Source organism: Triturus cristatus, chromosome 9 (assembly GCF_964204655.1).
Source record: "Triturus cristatus chromosome 9, aTriCri1.1, whole genome shotgun sequence".
Lineage (NCBI taxonomy): Eukaryota > Metazoa > Chordata > Amphibia > Caudata > Salamandridae > Triturus > Triturus cristatus.
In genome coordinates this window covers 371,196,528-371,214,819 of record NC_140592.1, presented here as the reverse complement: position 1 = coordinate 371,214,819, position 18,292 = coordinate 371,196,528, and the positions used below count along the sequence as shown (strand labels likewise).

Below are 18,292 nucleotides of genomic sequence, written 5' to 3'. Positions count from 1 at the left end.
ATGTTCTTTTTGCTTTGTGATAGCAAATTTGTATGCACTTAACAATCCACCTAGCTATCCCTGATTTAGAGATGGGGTTACCTTTATGCGGTGGAGAGAAGGAGACAAACAATTGTTTGGTCTTCCTGAAAGGTTGCGTTCTTTGTATGTAGTACAACAAAGCCCTTTTAACATCAAGTGTATGTAGAGCCCTTTCCGCAACAGATTGAGGTTGCGAGAAAAAAAACGGTAATTCCACCGATTGATTAAGGTGGAAGGGCGAAATGACCTTGGGCAGAAACTTTGGGTTTGTACGAAGTATCACCTTGCTGTGATGTATCTGCAAAAAGGGTTCTTGTATAGTGAACGCTTGTATTTCACTAACCCTTCTAAGGGAAGTGATAGCAATGAGGAAAGCTGTTTTCCAGGTGAGGAACTGTAGCTCACATTTATGCATTGGTTCGAAAGGCGGACCCATGAGCCGTGTAAGAACTACGTTTAGATTCCATACAGGGGAAGGTGGTGCCCTGGGTGGAATTACTCGTTTTAGGCCTTCCATAAAGGCTTTAATAGCGGGAACTCTGAAAATTGATAAATGCTGTCTGTTTTGTAGTTAAGCAGCAATTGCTGCGAGGTGTAGACGTATGGATGAATATGCCAGGTTACACCTTTGAAGATGGAGCAGATAGCATATGATATGCTGTATGGATGCATCTAAAGGGTTGATTGTATTGTTACGGCAGTAAACAACAAATCTCTTCCACTTTGCGGCATAGCATGCTCGAGTGGTAGGACGTCTGGCTTCCTTGATAATGTTCATGCAATCAGGGGGAAGGTTAAGATATCCAAATTCTAAGATTTCAGGAGCCAGATCGCAAGGTTGAGCTGAGCTGGGTCCGGGTGCCTGATTTCTCCATGGTTCTGTGTTAGGAGGCATGGGGACAGGTGCAGTTTTTGATGTGGCACTGCAGATAGCTGTAGCAGTGTGGTGTACCAAGGCTGCCTGGCCCATGTTGGAGCTACCAGAATGAGTGTGAGCGAGTGCTGCTGTAGCTTCCTTACCACTAACGGAATTAGCGGGAGAGGTGGAAAGGCGTATGCAAATTTGCCTGACCAGTTCATCCATATCGCATTGCCTTTGGACAATGGGTGTGGGTATCTGGCGGCGAAGCTTGGGCATTTTTTGTTTTCGCGGGTGGCAAAGAAGAATGGGCGAAGAACTTGTGGATGCAGTTCCCATTCGTGCATTTGCTGCGTTTGTCTGCTGAGCAGATCTGCCATGGTGTTTTGTATACCTGGGACGTGCTGTGCCAGGAGATAGATTTTCTGTGGAATTGCCCATCTCCATGTGCTCTGTGCTAAGCGGGAGAACTGGGGAGAGTGTGTCCCCCCTGTTTTTGAATATAATACATCGCAGTCATATTGTCTGTGCGAACGAGGACTGCTTTGGCTGAAATTTGTTTCTGAAAGGATTTCAGGGCTAGAAAGATCGCCAATAACTCCAGATGGTTGATGTGGAGTACTTTTTGCTGTGGCGTCCATAGACCTTGCACTGTGAGGTGTAGAAGGTGTGCTCCCCAGCCGGAGAGCGATGCGTCCGTCGTTAGAATCACCTGAGGAACCGGGTCCAGGAACGGCCGCCCTTTGGAAAGGTTTGTTGTGTTCCACCACTGCAGAGAGTGATGGGTGCGGCCGTCCACCAACACCAGATCCGTCAGCTGTCCCTGGGCCTGGTTCCACTGTCGTGCTAGGCTCTCTTGGAGTGGACGTATGTGGAGTCTTGCATGGGGCACTATAAAGATGCAAGATGCCATCATCCCTATTAGCTTCATAAACACTCGTGCTGGGAGAGAGTGTTGAAGAGTGAATGTTTGGTGCAAGGCTTGTATGCTTGCGATTCTGGCTGAATTGGGATAGGCTATAGCCTTGGAGGTGTCTATAGTGGCCCCGAGATATTGTTTTGTGTGAGATGGTATGAGGTGGGACTTTTAATGGTTCACCGTGAAGCCTATCCGGTGGAGCAGTTGTACGGTGCTGTTTGTATGCTGCACACATTGGCTGTAGGACGCGGCTTTTATGAGCCAGTCGTCCAAGTAAGGGAAGACGTGAATGTGTTGCCTTCTGAGGTGAGCTGCTACTACTGCTAGGCATTTGGTAAACACCCGTGAGGCGGTTGTGACCCCGAAGGGGAGAACCTTGAATTGATAATGCTGACCATCCACCACAAACCTGAGGTACTTCCTGTGAGAAGGGTGTATTGGAATATGAAAGTATGCGTCTTTCAAGTCCAGTGTAGTGAGAAAGTCTCCCTGACACAGGAGAGGGAGAACTTGTTGGAGGGTGACCATATGGAAATGGTCCGAATGTATGTATGCATTTAGAGGCCGGAGGTCTAGAATGGGCCGTAGGGTCTCGTCTCTCTTTGGGATTAGAAAATACAGAGAGTAGACCCCTAGATTTTGCTGATTGACAGGGACCTGCTCTATAGCTTGTTTTTGGAGGAGGGAGATCACCTCCTGTTTGAGCAGTATGGTGTGTTCTTGTGACATTGTACGGTGCCTGGGTGGAATATTGGGTGGGGTAGATGTTAGTTCGAGACAGTAGCCTGACTGAACAATTTGTGTCACCCATTTGTCTGATGTTATGGTCTCCCAGGTCTGAAGAAAATATTGTAGCCTGCCCCCGACTGGAGTGGAATGGTCTGGGGGAAGCGGGGGAAAGTCATTGGGCGGGTGGTGTGGCAGAACGGGTGTTGTTGGTTTTGCCCCTGCCTTTATTATTGTTTCCCCTGTAACCACCTCTCTGATAGCCCTTTGAGAAGGTATTCTGAGGAGGGGACTTGTAGGAAGTAGAGGTGTTATCGGCAGAGTAACCTCTGCCTGTGCCCCGAAAGGAGGAACGACGAAATGAGCGTCTAGGGGTATGGGATTGTAATGCCCCCATAGACTTTGCCGTATCCGTGTCCTTTTTCATTTTTTCCAATGCTTCGTCCACCTTTGGACCAAATAGGTGTTGTTGGTCAAAGGGGTGATTTAATATAGATGCCTGGACTTCTGGCTCAAACCCTGAGATTCTGAGCCAGGCATGACGACGAAGCAAAACACTGGTGTTTATCGCTCTCGAAGCTGTGTCTGCTGCGTCGAGGGCACATTTAATTGAGGTATTGGTGATGAGCTTTCCCTCCTGTATTAGCTCCTGAGCCCTGTGTTTATGTTTGTCTGGGAGGTGTTGCATGATAGCCTCCAGTTCATCGTAATGTGCTCTATCATAACGTGCAAGCAGAGCTTGTGTGTTGGCAATGCGCCACATATTTGCGGCCTGCGAGGCAGTGCGTTTACCAGACGCATCTAAGAGCTTTGACTCCTTATCTGGTGGGGGAGCCTCCCCCTGAGGATTGAGAGTTAGACCACTTCCTAGCTGTGGAGACCACCAAAGAGTCCAAGGGAGCAGGTCCTTTAATATATGCAGGATCTGTGGGGGCTGCTTTATATTTTTTCTCTATCCTGGGGTTTAGTACCCTAGCTCTGACTGGGTCCTTGAACACCTCTGCAGCATGTTTGGTTACCCCTTTTAGCATGGGTAATATTGCTGAGGCCTTATCTTGTATATCAAAAGTGTCCAGCAGGAAATCGTCCTCAACTGGCTCGCTATGTAACTCTACCCCATGGTAGTGTGCCGCCCGCTGTATTAAGTGGTGGAACCCCAGGGAGTCCTCTGGAGGAGACGGCCTGGATGGATAAATGTCATCCTAAGGCACATCTGGCACATCAGGGTTGTGGTAATCCTCCCATGGGTCTGGTGTCCCTGGAGGTGTGGGGTCTTTTGGGGCATCTGCCAGGTCATAATCTGGATCTCCATAATCAGGGTCTGGAGATGGGGTCGGAGAGCGGTGAGGCAAAGGTGGTGGAGATATGGGAGGTGGAGGAGGTGGAGGAGGTGGAGGAGGTGGTGGAGAGGGTACTCTGAAGGGGGATGTGGCAGAGTCCTTCCGTTTTGGCGGTGGAGGAGGATCTGGCTTGTGTAAATGTCTCTTTTTGGAAGACAAAGTTAATTGACCAGTCTTTGGATCCTTTGTTAAAGTTTTTTGATAAGGATCAGGCGTAAATAGTACTTGTGGCACCGAATCATCTGTCAGTGCCGATGTTTTCGGAGCCGAGGGCTTCGATGGTTTCTCCATGCCATGCTTTTTCGGGGTCTCCGATTTCTTCGGTGCCGAGGCGGTCTTCGGTGCCGGAGCGTCGGTGCCGAGGGACTTATGCTTATGCTTTATCGGCACCGAGAGTGCAGGTTTCGAGCCCGATGACTTCGGAGCCGAACTGGGCGTGGTTTTCTTCGGTGCCGAACGGTGTTTTTCGGCACCAGGAGTAGGTTGGCTCGAGCCGCCGGAACACTTATGATGCTTCGACACCGGGCCCGAAGGTGGGGTGATAGAAGCTGTATGTTTGGGTTTCCCTAGGCCCGGAGGCGAAGGTGTAACCTGAGTCTCTTTCGGTGTGGGTAGGGGAGTTGGAGGGGGTAAAGTACTCACGACCCTCTGCGCCGGTGTTATCTCCTCCAGGTCAGAGTCGTCGGCCTCGGAAGCGCTGACGAGTTCTTCCTCCTGCTTTGTGTGCTGCTGCCCCGAAGCTCCGGTGTCGTCTCCGAAGATGTCGGGTGGAGCCAAAGTCGATGAGTGCGCCATGGTGCGTCGAGCTCTTCGTTCCCGGATGGTCTTTTTCGATCGAAAAGACTTGCAGGCGGGGCAGTCTCGAGCCTCGTGTTCTGGAGAGAGGCAGAGGTTACACACCTGATGGAGGTCGGTGTGGGGAAATTTAGACCCACATTTTGGGCACTTTTTGAAGGGAGTCCTTTCCATCGGCCGAGACCGGAGTCGAGGGAGGCCCGTAGGCCGGTGCCGATGTCTGGAATCGAAAAGTGCCGCCGAGAGAGATGAAGAAGATGATTTCTCTTAAGAATCTCGATGGACGAGGATTTTCCGTCGAAGGTCGAACTGGAAAGGTTCGAAGCCGGAGCACGAAGTATCACATCCGAGCCCGATGGCGGAAAAAAACAATCTGAGGATGGAGCCGAAGCCCATGCGCAGTACGGACCGAAGGAGGAGTCACCGAACTTGTGACTTCCAAAGACTGTCCAAGAAGAAAAACAAACTGCAAACATCCGGGCCCAACACCAGATGGCGATCTATGCAAAAGTGTACAATCTGCAGCTCATATGCCTCGAACATACACTTTTTTGAATTTTGAAGCAGCTTTATAAGATTTTATGAGTTATTTGTTGTGTGAGCTACACAGCAAACATTTTCAGTGTTCGGCTCGTGCACAGGCTCAAAGATTGGAGCCAGATCCTTGGCTCAGCTCTGGCTAGGTTCTCACTGTAAATCTGTAAGCTCACCCACCTCTGCTCACTACTCGGCATCTTATGCGCAAGCGCTATAAAAATATCAGGAATGCATTGTTAGCAATATTTCTATGTAGCTGCAGCGTAGCAAGTGCTGCACATCAATGTATAAAAGAGCTGTATCGTATTCCAAAAGATACAACTGCACAATGCTCACAGTGTACACCTACAGTGAATTTAATTTTGGCAAGGAAAACAAAGTCATTACTTACCAGCAGGAGTAGTTTTGCATCTTGAAGAGTTTTCTGGATTCACATGCTGTGTATTATTCTTCCATCTAGTGGTTGGGTCCAGAATTGTCTGTTTCCTTTTTTATTTTTTGGGTGGGCATCGTCACCCACCATTTGGTGCCAGGTCCATCCCTTGTGTGACGTCAGACGGCGCTCTGGAAATTCCTGTGCATAGTAGCCATCTTCTGATTCTTTTTTCCCCTTCTTCTTGTCATTAAGGGTATTTATTTACCTTTCCTGATTTGAGTTTCTGTTCTTTCCTTTATGTGATCTTCTTCCTACCCGTTTGCTTTCCTCCTCTCTGGGAGGCGGGTGGGTCGTATATAAATTCAGGAAACTCTTCAAGCTGCAAAACTACTCCCTACTGGTAAGTGGCCATTTCATTTTGGAGCATGAATACTTTTCTGGATTCACATGCTGTGCATTACATTATGCAGCGGTTTCCCCTTCCTTGGGATGGCAGAGGTGAGCTGTGGAAGAGTTTGTGAACAGTTGTTGAAGTACTTTCTGTCCTACCTGTGCTTCCTTTGTCATTTGTATATCCACACAATAATGCTTGGTAAAGCTATGTGGGGAAGCTCATGTAGCGGCTGCACATATAGTGTGTGTTGGCACATTTGCGATAAAGGACAGGGTTGCACACTTTTTCCTTGTAGAATCCGCTCTTGGGCGTGAGCTTAAAGTTTTCACAGCTGAGGAGCAGCATATTTGAATAGCCTCAACAATACAGCGTACAATTGTTCTTTTTGTAACAGGTGAACATTTGCTGGACTTTGCATGAGAGACAAACAATTGATTCCCCTTACTATTTTATCTACAGGAGACAAAACAATTCTGTAACGCCCTTCTTACATCCATGGTATGTAGGCTTCTTTCCAGCCGTTTTTGAGGGTTTTTAAAGAAAACTGGCAACTGAATGCTCTGCTTCATGTGAAATTTGCTCATCACCTTAGGTAGGACTGGGGATTAGTTCTCAGAACTATTTTATCCTTGTGGATTTGCATGTATGGTTCCCCAATAGTTAATGCTTGTAGTTCACTTACTCTCTGTAGTGATGTTACCGCTACAAAGAAGGCAGTTTTTGTGACATGCCGAAATTCAGCTTTTTGCATTGGTTCGAAAGGCTCAGTCATAGGCTGCGTCAGTACAGTGTTTCTCTGTGTCAAGGTCGTTCCATTCTTCATCGAAACTCTGTTGCTTCTTCCACGGATGAGAAGTCAAGTTTCTCTTCGACTTCCTCCTCATAAGGTTCGGGGTTGCCGGTACCTCGAGGACATTCTCTTCCTCTTCGGCGTCCGAAGTTGTGGAAGTTCTTGTAGGAATCCTGTATTCCTTTAGTGTCTTGTCAAACTCCTTTTTTTGTTGAAAGAGAGCAGCCATTTCTGCCTCTGACCTTCCTCTCTTCTTTTCCACCTCGAGGGCCTTTTTGACATCTTTCTTCAGGGATGCCCTCTTAGTTGGTGTGGTGGTTTCTGACTTGGAAGGTTTGGTGTTTTCCTTCGGGGCCTCTTGACCCGAGCTGGTCTTTGTCGATTTTGACTCTTTTCCTTAGCCAGTATCCCTGGTATGGGATCTGTGAGATTCTTTGGGTCGCGGCTGACCCTCGGTCGCTGTTTTCTTCAATGCCTGAGCTGCCCTGTGCACTTTCTTTTCGAGGCCCTTGGTATCCGAGGGAGTTTAGTTACCTTTTCTGGTCTCTTTAAGACATTGTTCGGAATCTTCTTAGTGGCACATATTTTCATGGTGTCTGCCGAGGATTTCCACGTCCCAGCCTCCGTGTGCTGACTTTGCAGCCGCAACCTGTTCATCTTCGTTGCTTGAGAGGCCCAAGTCCTTCAGCGATGCCTGTTGTTTCTGACTATTGTACATTGCTGCGTGATGTTCCTCTCTCTGCTTTCGTCGGGCCTTGAGAGCCTACGACACAAACACGGCCCAGGCCATGCAGTCCATGTCCCTGTGGTCCCTGGTAGGGAGAGATTACAGATCTCGTGCAGACTGCGTTGTCCAAACTTGTGGTGGCAATTTGGACAAAACTTAAGTGTTTTTTTTCTCCCATGACTCCTACCTTGCCCCATTCTCGGTCCACGTGCACTGTGAGCTATTCGGATGGGGTCTCCCAACGGGCTATGCGGACTGAGGTCCCTTTACTTCTCCGGTACCACCTTCTTAGTCGTTTTTTTTGCCAAAAAAACCAAACTTTTCAGGAATCTTCTCCAATAATTCGGAGCCTCATCCCTTGTGTCCATACCCAACAGCGGAAAAAAGATTTTGAAGTTGGCTACCACACAAAGGAACCTCCGGGGCGCCTTCTAACGTCACACAATCAATCAATCAATCACGGCATTTGTATAGCGAGCTACTCACCCGGGAGGGTCTCAAGGCGCTGGGGGAGAGGGAAACGTCACTGCTCGAACAGCCAGGTCTTGAGCTGCTTCCTGAAGGCGAGGTGGTCCTGGGTCAGCCGAAGGTGGATGGGGAGGGAGTTCCAAGTCTTGGCTGCCAGGTAGGAGAAGGATCTTCCTCCGGCGGTGGCTCGGCGGATGCGTGGTACGGAGGCGAGGGCGTGGCTGGTCGATCGTAGCAGGCGGGTGGGTGTGTAGAAGGTCAGGCGGTCGTTGAGGTACTTTGGGCCCAGGTCGTGGAGAGCCTTGTGTGCGTGGGTGAGGTGCCTGAATGTGATTCTCTTGCTGATGGGGAGCCAGTGCAGGTGTCTCAGGTGGCCGGAGATGTGGTTGTGTCGTGGGATGTCCAGGATGAGTCGTGCGGAGGCGTTCTGGATGCGTTGGAGTCTTTTTTGAAGTTTGGCTGTGGTTCCGGCGTAGAGGGTGTTCCCGTAGTCCAGTCGGCTGGTGACGAGTGCCTGGGTGACGGTCTTCCTGGTTTCGGTGGGGATCCATCGGAAGATCTTGCGGAGCATGCGCAGGGTGTTGAAGCATGATGAGGAGACGGCGTTGACTTGTCTGGTCATCGAGAGGGAGGAGTCCAGGATGAATCCGAGGTTGCGTGCATGGTCCGTTGGTTTGGGAGTGGTGCCCAGGGCAGGGGGCCACCAGGAATCATCCCAGGCGGAGGGCGATGATCCCAGGATGAGGACTTCCGTCTTGTCTGAGTTCAGTTTCAGGCGGCTGTTCTTCATCCACTCGGCGACGTCTTTCATCCCATCGTGTAGACTAGCTCTGGCGGTGGCGGGGTCGTTGGTGAGGGAGAGGATCAGCTGGGTATCGTCGGCGTAGGAGATGATGTTGAGGTTGTGTTGGCGTGCGATGGCTGCGAGGGGGCTCATGTAGACGTTGAAGAGGGTTGGGCTAAGTGAAGATCCTTGTGGTACGCCGCAGATGACTTTGGTGGCTTCGGATCTGAACAGGGGGAGGCGGACTCTCTGGGTTCTTCCGGCGAGGAACGAGATGATCCACTCCAGAGCCTTTTCTTGGATTCCGATGTTGCTGAGGCGCTGTACTAGGGTGCGGTGGCAGACAGTGTCGAACGCTGCGGAGAGGTCCAGGAGGATGAGGGTCGCTGTTTCCCCGTTGTCGAGCAGGGATCTGATGTCATCGGTGGCTGCGATCAGGGCAGTCTCGGTGCTGTGGTTGGCTCGGAAACCGGACTGTGAGGGGTCGAGGGATCCGTTCGTCTCGAGGAAGGCGGCAAGCTGTCGGTTGACGGTCTTCTCGATGACTTTGGCCGGAAAAGGGAGGAGCGAGATGGGGCGGAAGTTCTTGAGGTCGGTGGGGTCCGCTGTTGGTTTCTTCAGGAGGGCGCTGAGCTCGGCGTGCTTCCAGCTCTCCGCGAAGGTGGTGGTGTAGAAGGAGGCGTTGATGATGTCCCGGAGATGGGGTGCGATGATGGTGTCGGCCTTGTTTAAGACGTGGTGGGGGCAGGGGTCGGTGGGGGATCCGGAGTGGATGGTGTTAATCGTGCGGGTGGTGTCTTCGGTGCTGACCGGGGTCCAGTTGCAGAGGGTGGTGGTGGCGGGCGTTGGTTCGGTGGTTGGGTGCGTGGTCTGTGCGCCGAAGCGGATGTGTATGTCGGCGATCTTGCGGTGGAAGAAGGAGGCGAGTGAGTCGCAGAGGTCTTGCGAGGGAGTGACGTCGTTGTTTCCGGCGCTGGGGTTGGAGAACTCTTTGACGATGCTGAAGAGTTCCTTGCTGTCGTGGGCATTGTTGTCCAGTCGTTCTTTGAGTGCTGTCTTCTTGGTGGTGCGAATCAGCTGGTGGTGCTTGCGGGTGGCGTGCTTGAGTGCGGTCCTGTTGTCTGTGGTTTGGTCGTGGCGCCAGGCTTTCTCGAGGGTGCGGTAGTTCTTCTTGGAGTCCTTGAGTTCGTCGGTGAACCAGGGGGTTTTCTTGCACCCGGGTCTGCTGGTAGGGTTCTTTAGTGGTGCGAGGTCATCGGCGCAGGCTGTCAGCCACTGTGTGAGGTTGCTGGCTGCTTCGTTGGGGTCCGTTGTGCTGGTGGGAGGGTTCTGGTTGAGGGAGGCGGTGAGCTGCTCGCCGGTGATCTTGCTCCAGCTCCGGCTTGGGGCCCGTTGCGGGTGGTGGTGGGTCGTGGTTCTTCTGAAGCTGAAGTGGACGCAGCTGTGGTCAGTCCAATGAAGTCTGGTGGAGTGGCTGAAGGAGATGTGCTTGCTGGATGAGAAGACGGGGTCAAGCGTGTGGCCGGCGTAGTGGGTCGGGGTGTTCACCAGTTGCTTGAGTCCGAGGTTGTTCAGCAGGGTGGTGGTGTTGTTGTCATTGTTGTTCTCCAGGTGGAAGTTGAGGTCCCCTAGGAGGATGTAGTCAGCGGAGGGGAGGGCGTGCGGGCTGATGAAGTCTGCGATGTCTTCGCTGAATTGAGTGCGAGGTCACGGGGGTCTGTAGATGAGAGTGCCTCTGAGGGTCGTCTTGGGGTCGGTGTGTATCTGGAAGTGCAGGTGTTCGGCGGTTGTGAGGGTGTCGTCGGAGTTGGTCGAGATGCGGATGGTGTTCTTGTATACGATGGCGATGCATCCTCCCGTCTGGTTGACGCGGTCCCTCCGGGTGATCTTGTATCCGTCCGGGATGGCGATGGCGATGTCGGGCGCTGAGGAGGCAATCATCCAGGTTTCCGTGAGGAAGGCGACGTCTGGTGCTGTTGTGTCAAGCAGGTTCCAGAGTTAGACGGCGTGCCTGTGGACGGAGCGGATGTTCAGCAGGATGCACTTCAGGTGGTTGTTGCTGGGGCTCGGTTTAGCGGGGGCGGTGCAGGTCCGGAGGCAGGTAAATTTGCAGGCTTGGCAGGTGAAGGGTCCGTGGGTGAGTCAGCAAACTGAGTACAATAAAGATGGGACACTAGTACCATCGATGTGCAGAGCTTAAAGGCAGCAGAGGTGTTATATACAACATGTTATTACACATCTTCCTCACTGGGTTCCCATCCTCAACTCTATTCCGCTTTCACACCCACCAAGATACCCAAAACTGATTGTTAATAACATGGGCTTGCCCCAAGGGACTTGCACCTCCCAGGTCTAGGCAAGACTCTCTTGCCTACCCATGCGACGCAGCAAACCTCCACTAAGCTGGTGTTGCCCATTCAGGTCTGGTGCAGAAATGGTACAATGCTGTCAGAGGTTTCATTGTAAGTTACAACGGCTGGCGATGAGGCTGCAAGCTTTCTTGCTCCCTGTGACACTATCCTTCCCGCTCCTGACTAAGGTCTGGCATCTGCAAACATCTGGATTCAGAGGGATACTCGAGAACATCATGGCCGGATTCAGAGAGAGAAGGCAAAAAACAAAAAAGTCTGGCACAGCATTTCATAGCCGACCGCACAAAAAAATGGCCATTACAGATGCTCGCTTTGACCAGTCTTTATTCTGTGAAACAGGTATGCACCTAGAAGCTAGGAGTTGGCGGCAAGGCACATGTACAAAAAAGACAAGCAACAAAGGCATAAGCAACACCGTAGGAGGGAAGTGGAAGCATGGGTAAGCAAAAACAGGTAGGAAATGACAGGGGAAAGGGAAGCAGCAAGAGCAGGCAAGAAACAAAGTGGCTGGGGCAAAAGGGGCAAGCAAGAGCAGGCAAGTAATGATGCAGGATGGGTGAGGGGTAAGAAAAAGCAAAAATACCTCAATCCCAAAGCGAGCAGCAGGACACTATTCAAAATAACAAGCAATTAGTACTTGGTCCATGCTCCAAAGAAGATAAAACTAAAAGAAGAGAAAGTGAAACTGCCATGCAGTGATCAATCAGGAGCCAGCAAATAAGAGTGATGGTGAAGCTAACTAATGGTAAGTATTGGTGGGCTCTAAGGCCTTTTTAACATTTCTTTAAAGCATCAAAAGATCTCACATGTGACGTGCATGCACTATCACAGGCAAGACCCAACAAAAAAGCATCCAGGATTTTTGGGAATCACAAGTCTCTCTATGTAGTTCTGTGGCAAAAGCTGGGGAGGCACCCATGTTTTAAGACACCCTGTCTAGCAGTTGTGTGAAACTGCTATGTAATCTTTTGGGAACAGATGTCATACTGTAAGTTAATGTATTAATACAATTCAAATACCATTTGAATTACTAACCCTCACAGGGTACACTGACATCGTTAAAAACAAAGCGTTTGATAAGGCTCAATGATAACACGGACACATTTTGTTTCCTTTCTGAGCAAGATTTAACATTGTTGTTTTTTATTTTAATAACAGATCGGACATTGTATAAATTTACAATACTTGTGCACTAAGGAAACATTGTAGGCACAGATATTCATTGATCATTACTGGTTGTCCACCAAGTCAAAAACTCTATAAATGCAAAGAATCTGAGCCACTGTTTTCCACTTAGTACTAGAAGCGCCCCACTGAATCAGTTTTTCTATGGATTTAGCACTAGTGTTAGTCCTGGGATTTAGCATCAATTCTCAAAATTGAGTACATTTTTAGGAAATGAAAGATATTTCCACCGGATCCAAGCTTCTCTCATGAAGTGAATCTTCTCTCACCTCAAGACATTTTAGTCCCTTCAGCAAATGAAGGCTCTCTCCAACACTGAACTATTGCAAATCAAGGGAATCAAAGTCTTCTGTGTACATCTCAGTCACTGATCTCCAAAGCAATACCATTACATTCTCTTTCATGTATCCTCAGCAATTCAAGTATTCAGCTACTGCCTGTATCTTTTATCTCAGTAATCAAAACACCCTCCTTCAGCACAAAGCCTCATGATGAACCCAGGGCACTCTTTTTAGGCTTTCTCCCCAGTCCAGAAAATTAGCACTTCACCTTTCTCTTGCCTTCTTTTGCCCTGCATGGACAGAGGGTCTAACTTTAAAGGGTCAACTACTGCTCCATTAGCTAACAGCACTTATAACATCTCGTTATCTGTTAATATCACTGAGTCAAACCAACTATTATCCAGACAATGCCAGTAGAGCAAGAGTGCTCAGAAATGCTAGCCTCCAACCTCAACAATGAACTGGCTATCTCAAGCAGTGCAGAATAGAGTAGGGTGCCGCTGGAGAGCATGACAACCGCCAGATGGGCTGACATTAGATGAAACAGCATCAGAGCAACACAAATCTGGGCAAATTAAGTCAGGTCTGGCAATGCAAAAAGGAACAGCACAATACAATCCCAACAATGCCTGAGGACAAACCAATGTGTTAACCGGGAACACAGATTGACACTTTGGGGTACCAATACCAACCGAACAACACAAAAGAACATTATGGAACAATAAAGTCATCTCAGCAGTACCAATGGTGGCATGCTGCTAAGCCACAGCAGGGAATTCATATCAGAAGAACAAGACTTCTGAGACTCCACAAAGAGAAAGACAAGAAACATATCATCCAATCAGCTCTCAAAACACACTGCCACTAGGGGACAGAATACCATTTCAGCAGTGGTAACAGTGAAAGAGTGACAGTAAATCATATTAGCAAAGTTATGTGACAGAACATGAGGCAAAATATCAATCATACACCACCAAAATAATACATAGCAAGGAATAACTCACCTGTGTGCTGCTGTTTTAGGTTGAAGTCAACCATGTTTGCAACCTGTGCCAAATACCTCCGAAGTTACCAGAGTGCATGAATACACCACAAAAAAACAGGAGCATAGGAACTGGTTTAGTTTAAGGACTGCCCAGATGATCTTGTAAGGATAAGACAACAGTTATATTCCTTTTTATGCTGAAATGCAAAAGGACTGGAGCCAATACTACAAGAAGCAGAACTTGCCTTAGCGAATGCACCACTTAAACACTGAACTGGAATTGCAATAGGGTTGGTTTTGCTGCCTTATCGACTCAACTTAGTATTTAATTTCACTTTATTTTGGTTACCAACTGCAGAGTGAAGGATAACATAAAAAGGAATTTTCCCCAAGATAGCCTGAACTGAGTGATGCTGAACTATATTAGGGCCTTCAAAGAACTGAAAATCCCCACATGATGCAGATAAAATGTAAGGGCAATCCATAGAGTAATTTTACCTAACTTCCCTTGCCACTTATCAGTGTCCACTGACAATGCCACCACTTGGCACTGTGCCCAATTATGTACTACCACTGACAACCCACTTCCAGGAGGGCTGCGATGTGGTGATGTGTCTGAAAGACATCGCAACTCAACGAAGGTCAGAATCCAGATAGCCATGCCACATCATGTTTTGCTTCAAAACATCTGCTTGGTGTGCCTACGCTTGGCGGCAGCAGGACTTCTCTTGCAGAAATTGTCCACTCAGACAAAATACCCACTTGCCCATGGCCAAATTCTTCACAGGGTCACCTTTCGTTGAGCTGAACGAGCGATCGCTGCTGTGTCAGAAGCATGTGAGCCTCTGCAAACCTCTCGGCATCCTTACAGCTGTGCTGGAAGCTTGTGGAACTCCTGCTATTTACTGGCGCTTCGCTTTGTAAGGACGGGAACGTTTACGGCGATCTGGTTTTCGTTGTTTATGAAGCCGACCAATGCTAACTCCCTGACGCCTTCGTACAGAGATGTTCTGTTCCACAAGACTTGCCAACATTCCTGGAAGGGGGAGACAGATAATTTGAATAGAGAACACAGAGATGAACTACAGAAATAGGAAAGAGGAAAGGACACATGGAACGAGCATAATGGGAATGAAAGATGCAGAGTAGAAAGAACAAGAAGTGAACTCACAACTGAGGGACAAACGAAGCATGAATGCGGAAAATACTACAAAAATAAAAAGCAAATTAGTTAAACAGAAAACATGGAAAGTTTAGAAAAGAAGCAGATGGGACAGAATAATACTTGGCCAAAGCAATACAGAGATACAAACTAAAGTATAGTGGAAAGATTATCATTAATGTACAAAATAGCTACTGCGGTCCTTGACTGGGACTACCACCAAAATAAGTAACTTATGTTTGACAACAGTCGGCCACCACCACGTCACTTGCAAGCATATAGGTGGTAATCCTTAATGTTTTATTTTTATTACAAACTCTAAATACTGTCTACTGCACTCATTAATTCCATACATGTCAGGTCTCACCTTCCTGAGCTAGCATAGAGATGAATGCACAGATGAATTCATCATAGTTGTGTGTTCTTCTTTGATCATCAATCTGCAGCGGAGAATGAACATGAAAGGAACATAAGATGCTTTTCCAACAAGACTTCATGGTTAGGAATTCTTAAGAATGAGAGAAGGAAAGCAAATAATACACTTTAACCCTTGATCTATAATTTCAATACATCCATCAATAGACTCACGGAACCATTGTGAACAGAGAAAAGTACTAAGAACCCACCACAAAACAAGATATCTATAGGGCTTCGTTCCTAGGTTTTGCATTGCTGGTTTTTCTCACCATTCTGAAAGCAATAATGAAAGGTGTGGAAGCCAGAAATTAAAGTGGGTTGACATTAAGAAATTCAGTGATATCACAAGGCCTGTTGAATGGTAGGCCCTAAGAGATACCAACTACTAAGAAATTCTAACTAACTTAGGCAGTTAGCCAATTAACAGGATTAATTATTCCACTTGGTTCAGACGGTTGATCTCTTGGTTATATACAGTGCTATCATTTTGAACGTGCCTACCTGGCACAAGTGGGAATCATGGAAATCTGATAATCGGAGGCATCAAAAAGTCAAAGCTACTTATGATGTCAAACGTTGTAAGATTTCCATCAGGCCTGTCATCTTAGCTTTTTTCATGATGGCACATGAAAAGAAAGGGAGGTCATGGCTACCACAGAAGGAAAGTTACTTTTGACAAGAAGATTTCTGACAGATACACAGCCTTCACACATATGCCTCTCATAATGAACACTCCTTCCAGGCTGGTCCAAAAACTGTCCCCCGCTCCCAACAACTCTCCAGCACTACTAGGTGGCACCACAAACCTCTAGCCACAACTCCGCCTCCATATGAGACTTGAGCAGAGTGCATTAGGCACCAACCAGCACACTCGTCAGTTCCTGATATTTTTCCCCATGAGGGCTACAAATGATGCACATTACACATTACATTTGCAGACTTTGAGATCTTAATAACACAGCATCAGGTCGTTGGGGAGGAGGGAAAGCAGTGGAGTTTGCAGAATGATTATGTATCTACCAGAAGGAAAATGTTACTTACCATGTAAGCATCTGTTCATGGCATGTAGTGCTGTAGATGTACATGATGTGCTTACCCCTGCCATCTATAGTTTGGCCCAGATGTCTGCAAATTGGTTTTCTTCGTAGAAGTCTTTAGAGTCACGAAGTATTGTGACGACTCCTTTTGTTGGCAATGCGCATGAACATCTACTTCATTGTTCGATTGTTTCCCCACACATTGGGCAAGGATGAAGTGGAGCAAAGCGATGTATGAAGAGACAGAGAGAGAAATGCCCATGCAAAAAACAGAAATATGAATTATTGCAATGGTCTAAACAACAGTAATATCCATGGGTCTAACATAGCAAGGTTTTTTGAGGAACACAACACAATATATGGGATGATCAGAAAACTTGTCTGGGCATACCTATTGGTAGGATGGATTCCCATCACTCACCGAGGTGACATGCTTCATCATCTGGGTCTCCTCCTAGCACCACACTAGTGACGCCAAGGGCTACAACCCCTCACCTATGAGGGGGAGCTCACAGATGTTTTAGGAGTAATCAGATCCACTGGATGCGAAGAAATATTACTAGTAGGGGGAGTGAGGGATGCAGTGTGTGAATAATGTGAAGGTGAAAATATAAAATGACCCCTGCGGGAGAAATTTTATTTGATGTCCCTGGAGGGTCAGGTTAAAAATGGTGCAGTGACAGTTTTAACATAATAACTGTCTATGTCTAAAGGTCGACATGTTTCTGCCTACAGGACTATTTACGTCCACAGCTTTCTTCAGGACCAAACACTGTGTAGAATACTACTGCAAAAAAAGTACAAAGAATATATACAATGCAATCCGTAAACGTCTGAAACATAGTTGGAACAGACTCAACCATGAAACCTGAATTTGTAGGTATTCGAATCCTCAACTGTGTCACGAATACAAAGGTGAGGTGAGTTGCTTTCCTCAAAATACACGGATACCCACAGTATTCGTGACACAGTTGAGGATTCGAATACCTACAAATTCAAGTTTCATGGTTGAGTCTGGTCCAATGATGTTTCAGACGGTTACTGATTGCATCGTATATATTCTTTGTACTTTATTTGGTCACTTTTTTTCGCAGTAGTATTCTGCACTGTGTTTGGTCCTGAAGAAAGCTGTGGACGTAAACAGTCCTGTAAGCAGAAACATGCAGACACAGACATTTATTATGTTAAAACAGTAACTGCACCATTTTTAACCTGACCCTCCAGGGACATCAAATAAAATTTTCAAGACAAGTTTTCTGGTCATCCAATATATTGTGGTGTGTTGCTCAAAAAACCTTACTATATTTTAGACCCATGCATATTGCTGTTGTTTAGACTATTGATTTTTGGGGAATATATCCATGCTTGGTCTCAAAGTTCCCCAAGACCCTCCTTCTCTCTCGGTTTGTATTTTTGATTATTGCAATGGTCACAGGCATACAGGGAGGTGAAAGGGCATATGTAAATCTACAACAGTACATGCCAGAAACAGATGCTTAAAAGGCCAAGTAAAGTTTTCTGTTCAAGGCATGTGCGGCTGCAGATACACATGCTGTGCATAGACTGTAAAGCGGTTCCTTCTAGAAAAGTGGTGGCTAGCCTGTGGGTGTTGCAGGACTAAAACAGTGTACATAGTACTGTCTGATCAACGTTGGCTTGTTGGCGAGCCAGAACATCCACACGGTAGTGTTTCATGAAGGTATGTGGGGCGAATCATAAAGCTTCTTTACAGATGTCAGCTATGGGATATTGCCTAAGAAAACCTTGGAGTCCCCTTTTTTTCCTTGTAGAGTGTGATCTAAGAGGAATAGGCACAACCCTTTCAGCTTTTGAGGGGCATGTTTGGATACATTTGACTATCCATCTAGCTGTGCCTGATTTGGACAGAGCGTTTCCTTTATGTGGCTTAGAGAACACAACAAAAAGTAGTTGTGTCATCCTGAAAGGTTTTGTCCTATCGACATAGTACATGAGGGCTCGCATTATATCTACAGTGTGGAGAGCCCATTCTGCAACAGAGTCAAGTAGTGGCAATAACATGACAGAGGACAACGGACTGGTTCAGGTGAAACTGGGAGAGTACCTCGGGGAGGAATTTAGGGTTGGTGCGGAGGATA

The 18,292-nt window shown here is 47.6% G+C and overlaps 1 protein-coding gene across 1 annotated transcript in view; it reads right to left on the bottom strand.

The window, feature by feature from the left end:
* Positions 1 to 12,211: 12,211 nt before the first annotated feature.
* The window catches only part of BAP1 (BRCA1 associated deubiquitinase 1), a 196,315-nt gene continuing 190,234 nt past the window's right edge, over positions 12,212 to 18,292 (bottom strand). Inside the window, exons 16-17 of the mRNA XM_085625184.1 lie at positions 15,089 to 15,161; positions 12,212 to 14,595 (exon numbers count right to left, since the gene is read on the bottom strand). Of these exons, the coding sequence (XP_085481310.1) occupies positions 14,462 to 14,595; positions 15,089 to 15,161 (207 nt within the window). The 3' untranslated portion in view covers positions 12,212 to 14,461. The remainder of the gene's footprint in view (positions 14,596 to 15,088; positions 15,162 to 18,292) is intronic.